The sequence below is a fragment of the Caloenas nicobarica genome, chromosome 2 (genome assembly GCF_036013445.1).
Source record: "Caloenas nicobarica isolate bCalNic1 chromosome 2, bCalNic1.hap1, whole genome shotgun sequence".
Taxonomy (NCBI): Eukaryota; Metazoa; Chordata; class Aves; order Columbiformes; family Columbidae; genus Caloenas; species Caloenas nicobarica.
Window position 1 is genome coordinate 38,508,563 of NC_088246.1, and position 21,394 is coordinate 38,529,956.

The following is a 21,394-nucleotide window of genomic DNA, read 5'->3' on the forward strand; positions in this document are numbered from 1 at the left end:
TTCGCTTATTGGGAAGTAATGTAGAAGCAGCAGTCTTTAACTGAGGATCAACACATTGTGTTTGCACAGATCTGCACAGAAATTGCCTTGTGGGTTGTGAATCAAATAGGAGAGTGTCTGGGCCCATTAGGTGGGAAAGCTGGTAAAAAAAAACAACCAAGCAAGCAACCAAAACAGACCCAATGATTATGTCTGTGTGAATCTTTGGAAAAGCTGCTTGGAAGACTTTACCAACAGAAGTGGGAAAGGGTGGAGAGGCTTGAGCCAGTGCTCACACTCATCTCTTGCTGGTCCTGCTGGCGGCTTCTCCTTCCTCTGTGGTGCTGGAGAGGAGCAGCACAGGGAGAGGCGAAGCAGCTTTCTGCAGAGCCTGCACTGCGTCTCAAATTACAAACATTTTAAACGCGGTTATTGTGTTATCTTTGTAAGTCACCCACATGGTGTCTTTTTGCTTTAGACTGTGAAGCCTGACAGCTGTGTTACAGAAGTTACTTATTTTGCCAATTCAGTCAAATTGTTTGTTGTTCATGCCTGAAATGGGAAATGGAAAAATGCTGTGCTTTCCACCAGTGGAACTGACTTGCAGCTATGAATATTTGAAAAAATCCGAGATTCATCTTCAGAATGATTGCTGTACTATGCATATTAAATCTTATCAATAGGTCTTGATTAAAATGTTCGTGAAAGCGTACCTTAGCTATATAATGTTTGCGTATTTAAAACATTATTGAAGAATTGAAAATGGAAAAGCTCAGGGTTAAATGGGTGTGCGTGTATGCGGAAAGAGTGTCTTGCTGGTTTTAAGTGTCACAGCAAAGGCTCAGAGACTTCTTCACTCCTGAGCGCTACTGAAATCTGTTAAGCCAACTTGCCTGTTAGAATAATTCAGGGTCTTCTTTTGCAGTGTCACCTTTGTCATCTGCAGTTATCCTTCAAGCTGGAAGCACATATAACTATGATTCCTTTTTCTGATCGTTGTAGACTGAAAAAATAAATGCTTATAATAAACATGAGTTTCTGCATAGCAGTTAAAATCTTCTGTTTGCCATAGTTCAGATATAATTTCTTAGTGCATGAGAAATTAGGAGTGTGACACACTTTCTACATACTTAATCTAGGATTATTAGCCTTTTCATTCCATTAAGTAACTTTTAACAACTCTGTCAATGCAGTTTCCTCAGTTTAAGGCTGAACAGTACATAGTAGCTACTGGGTTTCATAAATAATTATTGTAGTTTATACGAATTTGGTTAAAATCCTGCTTGTTTGGATCTGAAATATACAAGTTTTGCTTTTATTGAGTTTTTGAAATGTGGATACCTCTTTTACTTCCATTGGAAATAAACCCCAGAAACCTGAACTGTAACTGACTCAATAAAATAAAAAACTTGGATATTCATGCCAAGCGTAACTCAGGCTTTGGCTCTCTCCGTGCTCACAGCAGTCTAGGCAGTTTCCTTAGATACTTCTTATTTATTTTGTTTTGAGACAGACTTTTCTTCTTGTCTTTCCCTTGCTCATCTATGTTGCAGATTAACTCAGGAAACCGAATGCCCCTTTATTTTACTATCATAAATATTCAAATATACTTACATATGAAAGAACACCTCATTGGTGTTCGAATGTCATTTTATTATCATTATATATATCATTAATATATATCATTAATATATATCATTAATATAATATATCATTAGATATAGTATTATCAAGTTCTCTCATGTGTATTGCTTTATAAACATAACTGCATTTCTGAGTTATAGTAATTGCTGCTATAAGGCAAACATACTTGGCAGCATGAAACTGCAGAATGGGCATGTTTTGGTTACTATAATTTTTTTTAATTTAGGTCAAAATCAAACAGTATAAACAGTTACAGCTCCTTCATTTTCAGCAGAGTAAGCAATATCAGATTGTTGATACGTTTGAAAAACATGGATTTGTATGTGCTGATTTAATATATTGAAATATCACTTTGATTTAATATCTTGTTTTTTAAAAGCTAATTAATTGATCCTCAAGAGATCTGGCATATTTTTGCCCTTAGATACATGGTCCTAAGAAGAGATGGCTAAAGTATTTTGTTATCTAGCCTCTGTTACGATTGAAACTGAGGCTCAGAATTAAAACTTTGAAACATCTGTTGAAAACATGGAAAACCTGGAGTGCTCTGTCTAATCGCTGTTCTGTCATCTAACTGAAGAACATTTTCTAAGCAAGCTGTTGTTTCTTTTTTGGTTCTCATTGTAGAACTTAATCAATAAGACTTGCAAACGCTAACAGTTACGAATATAATACAGTTAGCGCTTTGAGACATGAACCGTGTTCATGCTGCTTTAGCGAGTTTTAGTGCTGGAGTTGGGACATTCTCTTAACTTGCTCAGCTTGTGGCAGCTTGAAGAACTGAGCGAGGGGGAGCAAGCGCATGTGGATGTCATGGGCATCTTGGAGGGACAAGCCTCTGTCTCGTAACAGAGGGTCATGAGAAGCTCCCTTCTGACGTACTGCGAGACCATTTGGACTTTGAAGAACTGAAGATAGTTTAGACAGCAACATAAAAAACATATTAACAGAAAAGTTTCTTTACTCTTGGTAAACTGATCAAATGACTAAATAAGCACTTCTAGAAGAAGTTTTGCAAAGAAAGCTTTAGTCTAGACTTTATTTGCAAAACCATATCCTGTTATTTCCTTGCTCATCGCAGTCACAGTCTTTAACTGAGTTAAATTGTCTCCTCTAAAAGCAGCAAGAACAATACAGTCTACCATTTCTCTCTGCTCTTTCTAGTAGATAGTGTAGTAGTGATCTCTCTCAATATAATATACTCGTAAATTTCCTGGTGTCTTGTTTTCTTGAAGTGAGGCAGAAAAAAATGAGCCAAAGAAGCCCCAAGAACCTCAATTCTTTTATTTCATGGTGTTCTTTCTTATACATTGCCTTTATGTTGACTATGTTTATGAAATTGTTGATGTACATTCTGTGAGGTGGGCCAAGATGAGAGATTTTGTTTTTCCTAATGACATGCGGTTCACATAGGATCTCATTTCAACAGAACAGTTTTTACTTCATGGATTTAAAATGAATTAATTTACTCAGAAAAGTGAGTGATTGTATTATTTCCTCCTACTTTTAGTCTTCTCCCTGTTTCTAGTGGTTATTTTCAACCAGCTATGCTACTCGTCTGATCACATGGCGAATGGTTTCAGCTCAGTAAAATTGCAGAAAACTTAGTTCAGCAAAAAGGGATTTTTCGTTTCCTGAGGTGGTGAAGTGAATTCACTTACTGTGTGTTAGACAGGTGCTAATACGGGCTGGAGGAGCTGGGGCGGGGAGAGGGGAGAGAGATGCAGCTGGGGCAGGAGGAGGAATACACAGGACAGAAGATGTTTTAAGAGAGTTTGAAGAGGGAATTGGTTTAACTGTATCATGAATATCATGGTTTGACCCTGGCTGGATGCCAGGTACCCACCAAAGCCATTCTGTCTTTCCCCCTCCTCAGCTGGACAGGGGAGAGAAAATACAATGAAAAGCTTTTGTGTTAAGGACAAGGAGATCACTCACCAGTTATCATCATGGGCAAAACAGACTTGACTTGGGGAAATTAATTATTTACTACCAATCAAATCAGAGTAGGATAATAAGAAATAAACCCCAATCTTAAAACACCTTCCCCCCACCTCTCCCTTCTTCCCAGGTTTAACTTCACTCCTGATTTTCTCTACCTCCTCCCTGCCAGCAGCACAGGGGGACGGGGAATGGGGGTTCTGGGCAGTTCATCAGACGCTGTCTCTGCAACTCCTTCCTCCTCATGAGGAGGACTCCTCACACTCTCATCCCGCTCCAGCGTGGGGTCCTTCCCCCAGGAGACAGTTCTCCATGAAATTCTCCAACATGAGTCCTTCCCAGGGGCTGCAGTTCTTCATGAACTGCTCCAGCCTGATTCCTTTCCACAGGGTGCAGCCGGTCAGGAGCAGAAGTTTGTTTTTCCCTTACTTAATGTGTTATCCCAGAGGCGCTACCACTGTCACTGATGGGCTCAGCCTTGGCCAGCAGTGGGTCTGTCTTGGAGCCATCTGGCATTGGCTCTACTGGACATGGGGGAATCTTCTACCAGCTTCTCACAGAGCCACCCCTGTAGCCTCCCTGGCTACCAAAACCTTGTCATACAAACCCAGTGTAATGAACCATGCAATTAGCTGATCTGAAATAATATAGATAATTTTTGTTTGAATGTTGGAGCTAAAACTTCCCCTGTATCCATATTTCTTTAATAATAGAATTCCATTAGTTTAAAAAAAAAAATTAAAAAGTTACTTGTGCACCTAATCTTCATATTTTTCTTTCCTTCTCACTGTTGTTTATAACATTGAGAAGCTGGGTCTGGCTGGGGTCAACCCACCACACATTGAAACCGTACGTTTCTCTTAAAAGATTTCTGCAAACAGCAGATATGCTGTGAATACCAGTCTGGAAAAATATTCAAATGCTGAGCTCAAACATAGTGATTCACGAGGTGTGGGAGGCCGTGTGTTTTCCAAATAGCTGATGTTTTGTCTCCCCTCAAATGCCTATTATTTCAGCTGAGGACTCTTTACTTTGTCTTAAATACAACTGCTCAGTGCTGTGTACCATTAAACAGTGGCTGCAGTTCCATTCAGAAACTATTGTACACAATGTGATTTAATATGTACTGTTTCTGAAGTGTTTGGAATTCTGTCAGCTGAACTGCTAATTACTTGGGGACTTTTTTCTTGTTTTGATTTTCACATGCTCTGCAAGCTTTGGACAGCTGTGTTAAAGCATTATATAAAGTACGTGCTTTTTAGTGAATTTGGGTCACTGTGTTAGTCAGAATCTCCTAGTAATGGCAACTTAAAAGGTACTGACTAGGAAGAAGATAGATACTTGACTAGAGGAGAGAGGCTGAGTGGTGGCTGTCAGCAGATTCTTCTGCCAAGTTACTGATTCCAGGAGAATTAGGCTGAGAGAGGGTACCCCGAGGATGCAGCCGCCCTGCCTTTGAGGACGTGGCTTCTCATGCTGAAATGCCTTTCCTGCTCTACCTTCTCTCTTCTTTCCCTCCCCCCCTTCTCACAAAGAAGGCTCTCACTCTGCCTTTAAATGCATGTAAGTTTTGAAACAGAGGCTAAATTTTGTGTAACAAAGATGAAATGTTGCTGATTTTAGTTACCTGTTATTTTCCTTCCTTTTTTCTACTGACTCTTTCACACAAAAACTTGCTTAGCTGCTTCTAGAATGCTGCATATCACACTCTGGAATGAGCTGGCAGCTGTAGATAGGCAACCTACAAATAACAATTAATTTTTTTTTTTTTTTTGTATGTTTGCAAAAGTAAGTGGTCCTGTTTATTATTGCCCTGTCAGTTAAAGATATTGTTAAAGAAAACTCTAAGTATTTTTGCAATGAAGGTATTTCTAAAGAGAAGGTTAATGTGATGCTGACATTGTATTTTTAACTCATTTGCTGATCTATGTCTGCATTTATATCTCTAAAACCACAGGTGTAACCTTGGAAAAGAACAAATTACCAATATAATATTTTTTATTAAAATGCATTTAGAAATTGAATATTTTAAAATGCTGCCTTTAATATTTGTGACTTTTTCCTTTGAATACATGTAACTATACATAGACATACCTGAATGCTTTTTTAAATGTAAAGAAAATCTATGAAATTCATGAGGTTTTGTTTTGCTGGGTTCTGAAGAAAAATGCTTAGGAATCTTAATTAAATAAACAAAGTTTTTTTATTTTTAACCACTTTCTGAAATAGGCTTATGTCGTACATTGTGTTGTTAAGCTAGGTGATTTTACAATTACTGCTGAGTTGCATTTGAAGAAGACAGGCAGTTTTTCATACTCAGATTGGCTACTTAAGTGTCACATGCACTATAAAACCAAGTTGTCAATGAGTTCTATAGTGTCAGAAGAGTAGCTCACTCTGTGTTCATCATGAAGATCATTAAACTGCCCTCGTCATAAAGTCATGAATTGTATTGCAACTGTTGGCTACAGATGTAGCTTAAATTACTTCTAAAACAGCTTTTACAGTAGTTTGATTTAAAAAATAAAATAAAATTAACCAAACTTAAGCATGGCCTGTGTACTCACCTACTCACTAGTAACTGTTTAGAGCATTGCCACAACACTGACCCTCAGATTCGCAAACATCACTCATCGCTAGAGTGATTTGGCTCTGGTCTGTCTGCCTGGGGATCTTCAGATGTGCAGCTCCTCGTGTGTTGGCCACGTGCTCTGAAGATTAGGATGGAGCTGCCTTCCACGCTTCTGATGAACCTCTGGTATATAAGCATGAATGGAAGTTTTGTATGGTTAGAGCATAAACAAGGAGCAGCAGGATCTGTCACTTTGGGAGGTGAGTGTTCCCCAAGAGGGCTAAACTCAGTGTTCAGGTCCCTGCTGGATGGACTGCGTTGGTGCCCAATGATAGCATGAGGGGCAATGGGCACAGACTGAAGCACAGGAGGTTCCATCTGAATATGAGGAGAAACTTCTTTACTTTGAGCGTGCCAGAGCACTGGAACAGGCTGCCCAGAGAGGTTGTGGAGTCTCCTTCTCTGGAGTTATTCAAAATGTGCCTGGACACAATCCTGTGCAACCTGCTTTAGATGATCCTGCTTTAGCAGGGCAGTTGGGCTAGATGATCTCCAGGGGCCCCTTCCAACCCCAACCATTCTGTGATTCTGTGACTGTTAGTATGTTTTGCATTCAGGGTCACTGCGTGGAATGTTTAAGGAGTAATGACATCAGGGACTTTAACTTCCCAGATGAGTGCTCTAAAAACATGCCATTCTGCCACTTCCTCTTGTTACCATTGTCTTTTCTTTTTAAAGTCCTCTGTTCCAAAAGGAGTACCCTAGTGGGCTAGACGGAGATAGAGGCCTTAATCTTCAAATCCCAGTGAGCATAACTACCACATATAAGCTGCAGGTAGCTGCTTTAGTCATGGAGAGAGGCAGGATGGCAGACACCCATCTCTGAAGTTTGCATTGGTGGCCGTGAGGACTGTTCTGCGTTGGCTGGTGGAAGGACTGTCCCGCGCAGTGCTCCAGCTGCAGCCCCTCACTGCCCACCTCAGGGGGGCGGCAGGCCCAGTTTCTTCCCATTATTCATTTGGGCATTTACAGGTTGTAAAGTTCACTCTCCTTTAGTAGATGTTTACGAACCTTGCACTATTCCTTGTTTCCTCTGTCATCCTCATCTGTTAGGTGATCAAATCTCTGAACTCCACCACTGTCCCTATCAGCGCCTGTGTTTACTGGAACTTCTGTTTAAGTAATGTTATGATAAAGTTTCATGTATTAAAAACTTCACTGTTTGGGAATGGTGTGCATATCTCTCAGCATCCAATTCAAGCTCTTTGTCGTCTCCAGAATTGTTTTGTAGATAGTGCCAAGTTAGTCATACAACCATTTCTTTGTCTGTACCTTGAGAGGAATAAAAAAAAAAGTTATAATGGAAAAACTCTTCCCTATTTGTTCTTTTAAGCTGATTGCTGCTGCTGTCTCTGTCTCTTAAGTGCGATAGATGTCAGCTGGGATTATTTCTGGTTTTTAAACTGCTAGATACTTTGCTTTCTGTTGCTACAAACTCCTGGATAAACTAAAAACTCTTTGTGTTTTCACTTGTAGTGAATATTAGCAAAGTTTCACAACAGTTTTATCTGTTGTCTGGTCTGTTTCTCAAAACTTATTGCAGGTGCTCTTGGATGTGTCACAGATAGTTTTAGGAAAAGTATTAATAATGTGGTTGTTTTGGTTTCAATGATGAGGTCTTCTGAAGAACAGGCAGTATTTAGTTATGAGTACCTGTTGTAATGTGGAGATTGGCATGGTCTTCATTGTGTGAGAGATCTTAGAATGGCTCTGAAAGTTGTTTCAGCACAAAAATTGTAGCTTCTGCTGTGGACAGAATTATTAATTTGTACTGCACAGCCAACCTCACTTGAACAGCATCAAGACCACTGTGAGTCTCTTGAATGCTGCAAAGTAACTCCAGTATTTGTTCAGATACATACCGTTTTCTGACGTGCCAGACTTTTTGATTCAAGACAGACTTAAGGCCATGAGAGACCTGACCATGATTCATGAATGCCACCCCACTTTCAGGGTGAAATCTTCCACATCATACAGCAGAATATATCTGACTCTCCCTGCCACACTATATCTCTGAGGCTCACAAACCTATTTCATACAGTTTGTGCACACTCTATGCAATTACATTCTCAGCTTATGAGTGAGAGTTTCTTTTCTGTTTCTTTTCAGACAGGTGGATAATTTGGGAAAATATCCTCTAAGTTCTTCTGTTTACGCGGATTGATTGTGACTGCCATGTCTGTCAGGATGGAGACTTGCACAGGCAATCTGGTGGCTTGGGGTCATTGATCTCTGGAGAAGCAAAAAACTTATGAAGGTTATTCTGGAGTTCAGAGCTTTGAGAAACTCACAAGACTATTTTAAAATTTGTCTGCACGGTCATCACATTCAGACAGTGATGTGTACGGCCAACAGGCTTTATAGGAATAAGCCAAGTGGTGAGGTTGCCTTAGCCTGCAGAAATGCAAAATATTGTGAAACGGGTTTCAAATTCATCTGGCAGGCAAGCAAAATAGCCTTACAGGTGGTGGATTGAATTATTCTTCTGATTCACATGTGTAAACTCCAGTTCAGTAACTGGAGTTGGGAATGGGGTTGCCTTAAGGTGGACCTGTTTACATCAAATGGCATCAAGAAATGGCAGATTTTTTTCTCCCTTGCTATTTAGTATCTTGGTTCAGACACAATCCTGATCATAGGGAAAGGCACAGACCTTCCTTGGTAAATACTGAGCATGGTCAGGCAAGGGAATACTTCCCAAGCCTTGATGGTGCTAGTGTCAGCAGGTTGTCATCTGTCAGCTGGCTCTCACTGAAGAGTTCAAGAAATACATTCTTCTCCTAGACCTGTGACTGAGGAATCTGGAGCATTAAGGAGTTTCAGCATGCTTTATTCTGAGCCCCTAAAGTACTGGACAGGGATGTCATTCCTCATGTCTGTGGGGATGTCCCTTGCCACTTTGTCAGGTTAGGAAATAGATAGACAGGTAGCCAGACAAGAAGCTGGGCTTAAAATAGAACAAAAATCTTCGTTTAAAAAAAAAAGAAGAAAAAAAAGAAAAAAAAAAAGACATTTGCTTTTGTTTGAAAGCAATCCTCATGCCCAAACTACATGTAATTAGATTCCAAGAGTCAGCCCTGTGTGGTATCCATTGCAGATGTTTGATCTGGAGTTAGAAATAAAACAGTCATCCGTAGGGTTATTCACTTCTACTGGTCTCTTGAGAACTTGTGTAAAGCAAATTCTGCTGTCATTAGAGGTGCAAGAATTATGTGGTTGATTAATTTACTCAAACATGGAACAGCAAATATTAAGTCTTCTTACTTTACTAATCATTGTTTTCAATGAAAAGCTCTTCAGATGCTTATAAATTAAATTACAAAAGCAGAATTCTGCATTTTTAATTTAATGAAATTGAACATACAGCACATACGCCCTGAGCTGGAAATGCATTTTGTAATGGATGGTTTTTACTTGAACATCTGTTCAGCATAGCAATCATTAAAAGTTTTCTTTGCCTCTCCTTTCTGCCATATAAGCAATGCTGATTTGCACGGGAACATACTTCAAATCAAAAACTACTAGAGGGAAAATCAACATTCTTTTTGTATAAAGCTGGAAAAGTAATTTTTTTGAGCACTACTGGAATATGAGAAAAATGCTTCTAAATAGGATACCTAACACAAAAAGATTATTTCATGAAAGTATTATTTTGGACTAAAAGTTAGCTTATCAAGACACACGATGCTTTTAAAAAAAAGCCCAAACCACAGCATTTTTCAGTCTCAGAAAATGCAGATAATGAAAGCACACAGTTTTCTGAAATGCATTTTTTTCTCATGAAATTGATTATATGTAAGCAAATAGAGCTAACTAAATTACATTATTTTTTCCTTTTTAGGTATTTTCTTTTTGTTTAATGGCCATGTCCTATGTATTTCATGTTGCCAAGTGTGTATTAATGTTTCTCTGGTGTTCATGAGGACCCTGTCAGCATGGTATTAAAGCCTTAGATTCTCTACTGACAAAGTTCAGCAAGTGTCTGTAGGACTGTATAAGGACTCGGAGGAAATCTTACTTTCTACTGTCTTAGCTGTAGAACCCATTATCTCTCTAAGTAGGTTATTACTGAAAAAAAGGAATTATACAGCATTATTATTTCATTAGCATTCAAAACTTGCTTTGTGTAATTTCTTGTTCAAATAAAATATTTAAAAAAAAAAAAGACAGACCTTGGAAGATTAGTTACACAGCCAAGAACAAACATTAAGCCATTATCAGGTTTGTGTGGGTTTTTTTTTAATTCCAGTAGAAATGCTATCTTCCTGGTCATCACACATATACTAGACCGTTCGAACTACTTAATGAACTTTCGGCTGTAAGTTGAAACCTATTTCAATGTTGAGCAAAATCATACTGATACATGTTTTCTTTTTTCCCGCACCTTGTTTCCCAGGATGGTACAAAACAAAAGCGAGAACGGAAAAAGACTGTGTCATTCAGCAGTATGCCAACTGAGAAAAAGATCAGCAGTGCAAGTGACTGTATAAATGCAATGGTCGAAGGCTCTGAGCTCAAAAAGATTCGATCGAACTCCAGGGTGTATCACCGATACTTTCTTCTAGATGCAGATATGCAGTCTCTACGCTGGGAACCTTCAAAAAAAGATTCTGAAAAAGCAAAGATTGATATTAAATCAATCAAAGAAGTAAGAACGGGAAAAAATACAGATATTTTTCGCAGCAATGGAATATATGACCAGATATCGGAAGACTGTGCATTTTCAATTATATATGGAGAAAACTATGAGTCACTAGATCTTGTTGCTAACTCAGCAGACATTGCAAATATTTGGGTTACTGGCTTAAGATACCTGATTTCTTATGGAAAGCATACTCTAGATATGATAGAAAGTACTCAAGATAATATGCGGACTTCATGGCTTTCACAAATGTTCAGTGAATCAGATGTAGATAATTTGGGACATATACCCCTGTGTAATGCTGTACAGTTTATAAAAGACTTAAATCCAGGTTTAAAAACTAATAAAATTGAACTAAAATTCAAGGAGTTACATAGATCCAAGGAAAAAACTTGTACTGAAGTAACGAAAGAGGAGTTTATTGAAGTTTTTCATGAGCTTTGTACCAGACCTGAAATCTATTTCCTATTAGTTCAGTTTTCAAGCAATAAAGAATTTCTTGATACCAAGGACCTCATGATGTTTTTAGAAGCAGAACAGGGTATGGCACACGTCACGGAAGAAATAAGCCTTGAAATTATTCAGAAATATGAGCCAGCCAAAGAAGGCCAGCAAAAGGGTTGTCTTTCTATAGATGGATTTACGAATTACCTTACATCACCAGACTGCCACATATTTGATCCAGAACATAAAAAAGTTTGTCAAGATATGAAACAACCTTTATCTCATTATTTTATAAATTCATCCCATAATACATATTTGATAGAGGATCAGTTTCGAGGGCCTTCTGACATCACAGGTTACATTCGTGCTCTTAAAATGGGTTGTCGTAGTGTTGAACTGGATGTATGGGATGGTCCAGATAATGAGCCTGTGATTTACACGGGACATACAATGACATCGCAGATTGTCTTCCGTAGCGTGATAGACATTATTAACAAGTATGCATTTTTTGCTTCAGAATACCCTCTTATTTTGTGTTTAGAAAATCATTGTTCTATTAAGCAGCAGAAAGTGATGGTACAACACATGAAGAAAATTTTGGGGGACAAACTACATACACAGTCTCCAAACATTGAAGAGACTTATCTTCCATCACCGGAATCACTGAAAGGGAAAATACTAATTAAAGCAAAGAAGCTTTCCTCTAATTGTTCTGGACTAGAGGGAGATGTTACAGATGAAGATGAAGGAGCAGAAATGTCACAGAGAGTGGGGAAAGAGGGGGTAGAACAGCAAAACTCGATGACAGGGAAACGATTTCAGCTCTGCAAAGAACTCTCTGAGTTGGTAAGCATTTGTAAGTCAGTTCAGTTCAAAGAGTTTCAAGTTTCATTTCAGCTCCAGAAGTACTGGGAAGTGTGCTCATTTAACGAAGTGCTTGCTAGCAAATATGCCAATGAAAACCCAGGAGACTTTGTAAATTATAACAAACGTTTTCTTGCCAGAGTTTTTCCCAGTCCCATGAGGATTGACTCTAGTAATATGAATCCCCAGGACTTCTGGAAGTGTGGTTGTCAGATTGTAGCAATGAACTTTCAAACACCGGGCTTAATGATGGATCTTAACATTGGTTGGTTTCGACAAAATGGGAACTGTGGCTATGTCCTTCGTCCTGCTATCATGAGAGAAGAAGTGTCCTTCTTTAGCGCGAATACGAAAGACACCGTGCCTGGAGTTTCACCTCAGCTGCTTCATATTAAAATCATCAGTGGGCAAAACTTTCCTAAACCCAAAGGATCGGGTGCCAAAGGTGATGTTGTGGATCCTTATGTCTATGTTGAAATACATGGAATCCCTGCCGACTGTGCAGAGCAAAGGACGAAAACTATGCATCAGAATGGGGATAACCCAATTTTTGATGAAAGTTTTGAATTTCAAATAAATTTACCAGAACTAGCTATGGTGCGTTTTGTAGTACTGGATGATGATTACATTGGGGATGAGTTTATTGGGCAATACACTATTCCCTTTGAGTGTCTACAGACTGGTTATCGGCACGTTCCTCTGCAGTCTTTGACTGGTGAAGTTTTAGCACATGCTTCCCTGTTCGTGCATGTGGCCATTACTAATCGCAGGGGTGGTGGGAAACCTCATAAGCGGGGCCTCTCTGTGAGGAAGGGCAAGAAATCACGGGAATATGCTTCTATGAGAACATTATGGATTAAAACAATAGATGAAGTGTTCAAGAATGCTCTCCAGCCTATTCGAGATGCCACAGATTTGAGAGAAAATATGCAGGTACAGTTTTAATGATGAATTCATCGGTTCTTGTGTGTATTTTTGTATGATGCTTATGGAATAGGTGTTTTTTAGAGTCTTGCTGCATTTTGTAAGGTACCTTAAGTCTAATGATGAATAGCTTAAAAAATGGGTTATATCAGAGCAATCTTTTAGGTGATACCATCTGCTGAAGTAACCTTGGATGCACGTGCGTATTTTGTTGAGTGTAAGCAGCAATATGACTCTAGTGTTAAGAACTCAAGCCTGTTGATTAGTCCTGTGTCTAAAGGAATGTTATATACACTAGAGGAAGGTATGGCAATATTTCAGTTTTAGAAAATTAAGTTAAACAGAAAGGCAGGAGGAAAATGTAGCTGATAGGAGACTTTACTACTTGTTAAAAAGCTTCTTATGCATGAAAGTGTGTTTAGCATAGTTTCACTGAGGTTTTGTTTTTTCCTCCTTCCCAATAGAAGACAGTACTTTCAGAAAGACCATTTGCTTTCCACGATTCTTTTGGCAACAAATATTAGAAATACTTGGAATTAGCGCTAAGGTATTAGAAGGCATCCTCTAGAAGAAATTACCTTACCTTAAAGGTAATGTGTAGTAAACACATTGAATTTCAGGAAAAAGTACGGGCTGAGGTGCTTATTTTTGTGGAAGCCAAGAGATCCCCCTTGAAAAATGCACTTTTGGGAGATTCCAATGAAGATTCTAGGCAAATAAACCCTTTTAGGCATAGATTAAAGCGATCTTTAAAGTTGTGTGTGTGTGTTTAATAAAGCTTTTAACTATCTATAAACTTCTGATGGAATACTAGCAGTGATCAATAAAATTAAGCATAGTCATTTCACATGAAGTGACCTATTAAATCCTCTTATGTAACGTTAAGGGGAAGCCTATTAAAGGAAATGCCTGAGACTTGATTCTGGATTTTAAAGGCACATCAGTGTTGAAAAATTTTCTTCGTGAATGATCTTATATTGAAGAGATTTTAATAGTAACTCAGTTTTAAAACAAATTTTCTTCATATGAAAGAAGGAATTAGTACAGCATTATGAAGCTCTCCCATTCCATTTGGTATATGAAATTACTGCTCTAAAAGATTATTAAAAAAATACAGGGATGATATTTTGACTCATAAGTTTCATATTATGAGCTACGTATTAAGTGGACTTTACCTGTAGTTCACCTATTGAAGGATAGCCTTCCATCTTATAAAGGATTCTGTATTTTAAGATACCTTTCCAGTAAGAGCTTAACCTAAGATTTGAGGAAACAATGAAAACATACAGCTTCTTTACTCCTTACTGTGTGTGCTGCGGTATTTTTCAGAACGGCTATAATTGAAAACATGCCTTACAGTGTGTTTTCTTTGAACACGAGATATTAAAAAGCCTTTTATGTATTCCATCAGTTTGAAAGTTGTTCTGTTGACTAAATCCATCATTATTATTTCTCAAAATGCTATCAAGAAAATATTTTAGGAACATGGGAGAATATTAGTTTTGCATAGCTTTACTGACAGGTTAAATAATGTGTGCAATTTAAACACTGCATTACTAAGGGTTTACAGCTAGTAAAAATAAATAAAGCAGTCAAAATAAATATCAGTTTATGTCAGGGAATGTGAGATTTGCCTAATTTCAGTATTACTGAAATTTTGCATTATAAATTGTTATGATTTTTATGATACAGAAATACATGATGTCCCCATAAGCCAGATTATAAAGAGCAAAGTTTTTTTTTTCTAATACAAGATGGAAGAAGAGAAAAAAAGAAAGCGTGCAGCAGTGAGTTCAATGGTTTCTCTAAATCTTTATACACATAGCTAGCCCATTTTCTTCTTTTGGTTAGGTACTACATTATCATGACAAAAGCTGATGTCAATAACTTGTTACATATTCATCACTGATGAAAGTATAACATGAGACGCTACTAAATGTTTACTAAGTACACTGTGACTGTAGTAGATGTAACTTTGTATTCATGCCTGAATATGTAAGTCTGCTTTGCGTATTTTGTGTCAGAAAAGGACAGCAAAACGCTTCATGTTTGATTCCTATTTGCATTAAGGTTGACAGTATGTTTCTCTGAGAAGTTCGTCCACAAATGGGTCTTTCCATGCCAACGAGATGGAAAGTGGTTTTGGTTAAAAATGAAAATCTGTGTCCTAAAACTAGTCAGATACCCTACTTGGTTAAGACATGAGAGGAAGGAGAACTGAGCACATTTGTAACTTAAATATACCATGTTTTTGTTTTTGTTTCCTACAGGAACACAAACTCCAGACCTGCCAGAGATCACCAGCTCCCACTTGGTACAAAAATCCCAAATTCATTACAGTGCTGAGAGTATTCCCATCATGGAATTTCAGTGGCTGCTTGGAGTCACATTATATTTCTAATAATGGAAATTTTCTTCACGTTTAAACGTATGGTCTTATATTCTGCCATATTGGATATAAAATACAACTATAATAAATTTTAGGGAAAGGTACAAAATTGGTGTTTCTATTAAAATACCTTAAAAATTCACTTAAGTGTGATTCTGTGATAGGAATGGCATCAGTAGTGGAGTGCTGGGTTTGCGAATCACACCAAATGGGAGCCAGCAGATCCACAGCACGTCTGGACTATAGTTCAGATATATTTAAAGTTACAAATGGGCTTAATTCTTCCTTCCACTTCACTTTGCTTCTTTGGAACATTCAGCACCTAATTTTTTGTTTCTCTTGGTGACATTTAAATAATTACTTCGCAATGTCTTTTAGAATTTTTCAAAATATATAATCAGTATGTGTTATAATTCCTTTATTTGCATGGTTACTTTTAGTTGTGATAGAGACCAGACATACTTGTTCTTAATAGACTTTTTTTTTCCCCATGGCAAGTATTCTGTTTGAATTTTTAACATTTGTGGTAAAATAGATGTGTAATACTGGTTGCTTTGGAAAACAACCAGTTCTTCAGGGAAAAGCTGTGGTAATTCCACATTGTAGCTCAGCTATAACTATGAAGTATGTTATCCTGAAAGAATGAGACATTAAAATTCATATTTAACTGTAAAGGAAACTCTTTCTTTCCTTTTTGCAGAATGCAGTAGTTTCATTCAAAGAATTATGTGGCCTCTCTCCTGTAGCAAATCTTATGCAGTGCATTTTGGCAGTGTCTACGCGCTTGGTTGGGCCGGATAATACACCCTTGGTAGTACTGAATCTCAGTGATCAGTATCCGACTATGGAGCTCCAAGGGATTGTTCCAGAGGTCTTGAAAAAGATTGTAACAGCATATGACATGGTGAGTACTCCTTTGCGGTTATTTTATATGCTATTTCAAAGCCTTTCTTTTTGTAATATACAGTACCATGTCTGTTTTGAAAGGTCATTTTAACCTGTGACTTCCTACTTCATGCTTCATTACATAGGCTTGAAAGTCATTCCCACGAATGTACAGCAACTGATAGTGTTTTCATATTGAGTAAAACATGGAGATTAATATACTGCATGCAAATATGTGTTTGTACACTTCAGAAGGCAAAGTGGTTATAATGAAGAGGATTTAATGTGAAGAGGATGTATTTACCTATTTTGCAGTAACTTGAAGCTTTTTGCATATCAATAAACCTCTTATATTAATTTGCTACTTTACATTTTCCAGTTGTGGACCTTGATTTCCTTTGGCTTTGACTCAACATAGAATAGAAAAACATCAGGAACTGCTTTTAGGAATTTTAGGTTTATAAACACCTTGAAGTGTTAAATTCTACACATGCTTTTTCATTTTTCTTTGCTATATCTTTCTTAGAGAGCTCATTTGATTAGGCATTTTTACATCTGTAAGCAGTTGTAATGTTAACTTCAGCCCTTTTATTTCAGTAAATATGTAAATCGTATCTTTAGAGAGTGGAAATTGAAACATCTTTCAAGAAGGCAGGAAGAACTAAAACACTAAGTAATACTGATTTACATCTGCCTTGCATTGAACTGAAGTATGGAAAGAAGATCCAGACGAGTATGATTTGAAATGTCCTCCTTACTTCCACTGCAGTAATCTGGCACAGAGTAATTGAGCCTTTATTTATTTATTTAATGATTTCTTTAAGTTGATATCTCATCTGATAATAAGTAAATGTTTCTAGGAAGATTTTGCATTCATTTTGTGTGTTAAAATGAGAAACCTCACTTTGCAGGATCAAGTAACTGCTTTAAAAACAATCCTTGCTATTCAAAGAAAGAAAATGAAGGAAAAGAAACCAGTAGCCCAGTTTCATATATATCGTCTAAACTGCTTCCTAAAAAATAAGTGGCTTTAGAACAATGCTACACCGAAGTCCAAAAAGTACCCATTGGTAATTAGCGATTTAGGTAGAGTTTATGTAGTTTGGTGATGATGTCAATACAACAGAATTTGATTGGAATGGTAGCACAGTTACAAGAAGATAGTGGTATAGCCTCTTAGTGGTAGCTTGCAGGATATCACTATAATTAGGATGCAAACAAGCTTGATTGATGGGATTACACCTGTAGCACGTACGTAATGAAGTTCTGTCTTGTCGATGGAGATGTCTTTGCCTGCAGTTTGTTCCGATGTGGTGATGCTGCTTATTAGTTATCAAGCTATTCCAGATACTTAAAATCCTTTTGGAAGTCTGGATTATTTTTTTTGTTTAAATGTCAGTTAGATAGAGGCGACTCATGACTCCAGAATCCTTTACAATCCAAGGTTGGTTTGCTCTTTGTCTCTCACATATGATTTTTTCCCCCATATCCTGTAGTCTAAACGTGATTTGAATGTTTGTCTACTTTTTTCATATGTAAGAATAATAGAATATTTAGTGACATGTTCAAAGCATTTTTACATTTCCTCTTCCCTAAAGGATAAATAATTAATTTCAGAGACTAGTGCTTCTAGCTCTAAATCGTATTGAAGAGAAGTAAGAATTAATATTACTTTCATCAAATAAAACTTCTAAATTAAAATAAGGAGGTGCATTTCAATTTGTGAAATTTGGTCTTGCTAATACTCTGTCCAGTTTGACAGAAGGTTTTAAGCAACTAAAATTTGTAGGGTATACTGGAAAATGAAGTAAGCCATGGCAGTTGTAGTGATAGCTCTTGTTTCTGAAAACATTATGAACCAGTGGGAGACATCCATGGCATCCTTCCCTCAAGGAGAGGAGAAAAGATGTGAAGCTACTTAACTCTTATATTGATATTTGCTATAGTGGCAGATGTTTAGAGTCTGATACTGTCACAGAATGTGTTCTTTTTGTGTGTTTTTGGTATAAATTATTATAGTGAGCCCTCAAAATGACACATTTTATCTCAATGGTTGGTTTTGGCTTAGCGGTTTTTTTGATACGATTAATTAAAAGGTGGGTTTAAAATTCAGCTTCATAATGAGAAGCCTTATGCAGAATTAAGAAAGGGTAGATATACTGTCAAAGTGATTATTACCTCCTTGTCTTATTTTCTGCTGGCGGAGGCCTCAATACAGGTCAAAATTATATAGCTATGTTCTTCCAGTGTGTCAAGTACTCTTTCAGTATGAAATCATGTTGAGAACAGAGACTGCGTTAAATATTTATTAAATAAACCTTGGTTAGTACCATAAATGCATAGGCTGTTATTACTTTGTTTGCATGCTTAATGTGGCACACATAATGATATTCTCAAAGTACTGCTGTTTCAGGATCACCATATTTTTGGCTAATGAAGGGATTCTTCTTTGTCAGAAATACTCTCCTTTTTATAAAATGATAGTAAACATAGAAAGCAGTATTCAGCCAAGATTTTTAATAATTCAGAATTTGTTTACATTGGGAGTGCTTAAAGAACTCCTTGTTGCTCTGTAAAGTGAGAAAGGATGTAAGATCTTTACAGTGGGACTGTTGGTTCACATTGAAATATTTACAAAAGAGTGCAATACTGTAGGGGCATGTGGAAAGGTGAGAAGTCTCTTCAGCATGGCACAGGTACATATATATTTTTAAAGAACCAATGAGGCAAATGATAATAAGTTAATTAGGATATCACTAGATAATTGGTTTTTTTACATGTAAACTGATAGCACATAATGCTTAAATTGTCAGCATTCACTACTATGTTAATGGAGGAGCTATAAGTGATAAAGGCTAGTACCTATTCATGGTCTAAAATGTTGTATTTTTGAATTCAATAAGTAATTTGTCACCAGCGTTATTGGAACTAGAAGTTTACCCAGGAAATACAAGGATTTTCTGCTTTTATCCATGCTATAGGAGCTGGAGTGTCTTTTCAGAATAATGAAAAACAAATATAACTAGGAATTTTTGAGAAAGACAAGTTTAAGTTATGTATTTTTCTCTAGCTTCTCCAGGCTCCTAAGTATTTTTCATCCTAACACCATTTAACAATGTTTTATTTTTTCCTCTCGTTCATGAACTTTAGCTTCCTTTATGTGATCCTTCAGCATGCACTCTGTTGGTGTCATCACACCCATCACTGATCAGTGCTGCAGACTGAAGCTTGGAGTTAAGGCAAGTGCCTCTTCCACACCATTGCATGTTTTTTTAAAATGTCTTATAACCTTTAAGATAAAAACAGTAAGTAAACCCTAAAAAGTTATGCTATGACAGGAGAAAAAAACCCACAACCATCTTGTCCTAAGTCTGCAGCATTATTCAGTGATGAGTATAATAGCACTGCAAAGATATGCTAGAGGATCATACAAATGAAGCAGATATTGTTGAGAACTTGGCTGTCCCTGTCTGCCCATAGTGGAGGATGAAGTGGCCCTGCTGATGAAGATAAGGTTTTCTGAACTTTGCAAGCAGGCATTTGCTTCTAAGAGGAAAGCTAAGACAGAAAAGTCAGACAACTCTACCTGGGTGAAAGAAGATAAAGTAATGCTGCTACAATAATTAGGATTAAATATTATTAAACCCTAATTAGATAATGCTGCTAGCTCTATTTTTTCACAGTTTCTGATGGTGTTTTTGTGGTGTTGTGGTTTTGTTTTGTTTTTAATGTTGAGGTTCTGTAATTCGAAATGCCTGCAGACTACAGAATAGGAGGTCTGTATTTGATTCAAATGATATCAAATAAGATTAATAGATTTTTGTATACACACCCTAAGGATGGGCTTGAGAGCAGAGCTGTGTTTATTGGTGGTGGGGGTTGTGAGATGAAGAAAATGAGAGATATCAAGATACAGAAAAGCTAGTAAACTGGAAAACAACATATGATTGATGATTAATAGCTCTATAGTAAGCTAAATCCAGTTACCTTACTGTTGGCTCATTTCAACTACTGTCTCAATACAGCAGATTGCATATGCAATCACACAAAAGTGAACTTCATGTTAGAGAGTTGCAGATTTGGCCGATGACACAAACTAAATATCATAGCCCATATTTTGAACTCAAACATGTCCACCCCATTGAGAAGTAGATAGTTTTAATACTATACCTTGAAGAATTAAAGACTGGACTGGTACTAGCAGGGCTTATTAAAAGACTATCTGAAAAGGACTGCTTGTCAAGGTTTTGGTAAAATGTTAATAGTCAACTTCAGCTGTTGCTCAAAACCCTAAATATTCTTTACCTTTAAAACTCATCTTGATATCTATAGATGAATTGGGTGGGGCACTTCTGTATTGGGCATGGTGGACTGAAGTTCATAATTCTGAAGGAAGCAAAGAATATATCCATTGTCACTTTCACAGGGCCTGAAAAAGAATGATTAGCAGATCTCTTTTGAGTTATGCTTAGCTTTTAAAATCTGTATTAGTTACCTTGTTGTTGATGTAGGTCCATGGTAATGGTTACTTTGCAATGCAGTAAGAGGGATTTCAGTCATTCTGCTGTGGTTATAGAATTGTATCTTGAGAAAACAAGTAGATGAAGACTTTACTACTTCATCTCAGCTTACTAATGTGCCACAGATGCTCAGCTGAGAAGCCTTTATTCCTCAAGTTGCTGTTTGAGGTTGCAAACCTCTGGGGTAACCAAAAAATATAGTACTAGATACAGTGCTGGTAATTACCAGTTTATCTCCAAAAATGGAGTGAATGAATAGGTTCCTTTAACTCTTGAGTAACTTCGTTTTGATCTAAATGCTTAATTTCTGAATGCGGCAGAGAAGGCTGAGTTCAAGACGGTCGCCAGTCTCCTGTAATCAAACTCAATCTTTGGATCTTGTGATTTAAAATCACGTGATAGCTTCTGACCACTGTCTGCCTTGTGCACCCGAAGACAATACAGATTTTTCCGTCTGGTATATTTTCTGAGGAGTACGTGACTGGCATAGGCTGTGACAGCTGTGTTCTGATTCCTGGTTGGTTCAGGAT

General features: G+C 37.4%; 1 protein-coding gene across 1 annotated transcript in view; it reads left to right on the forward strand.

Annotated features, from left to right (window-relative positions):
• Nucleotides 1-21,394, forward strand: part of PLCL2 (phospholipase C like 2) — a 103,361-nt gene that overhangs the window by 46,224 nt on the left and 35,743 nt on the right. Inside the window, exons 3-4 of the mRNA XM_065629056.1 lie at nucleotides 10,593-13,079; nucleotides 16,160-16,363. Coding sequence (XP_065485128.1) covers nucleotides 10,593-13,079; nucleotides 16,160-16,363 — 2,691 coding nt within the window. The remainder of the gene's footprint in view (nucleotides 1-10,592; nucleotides 13,080-16,159; nucleotides 16,364-21,394) is intronic.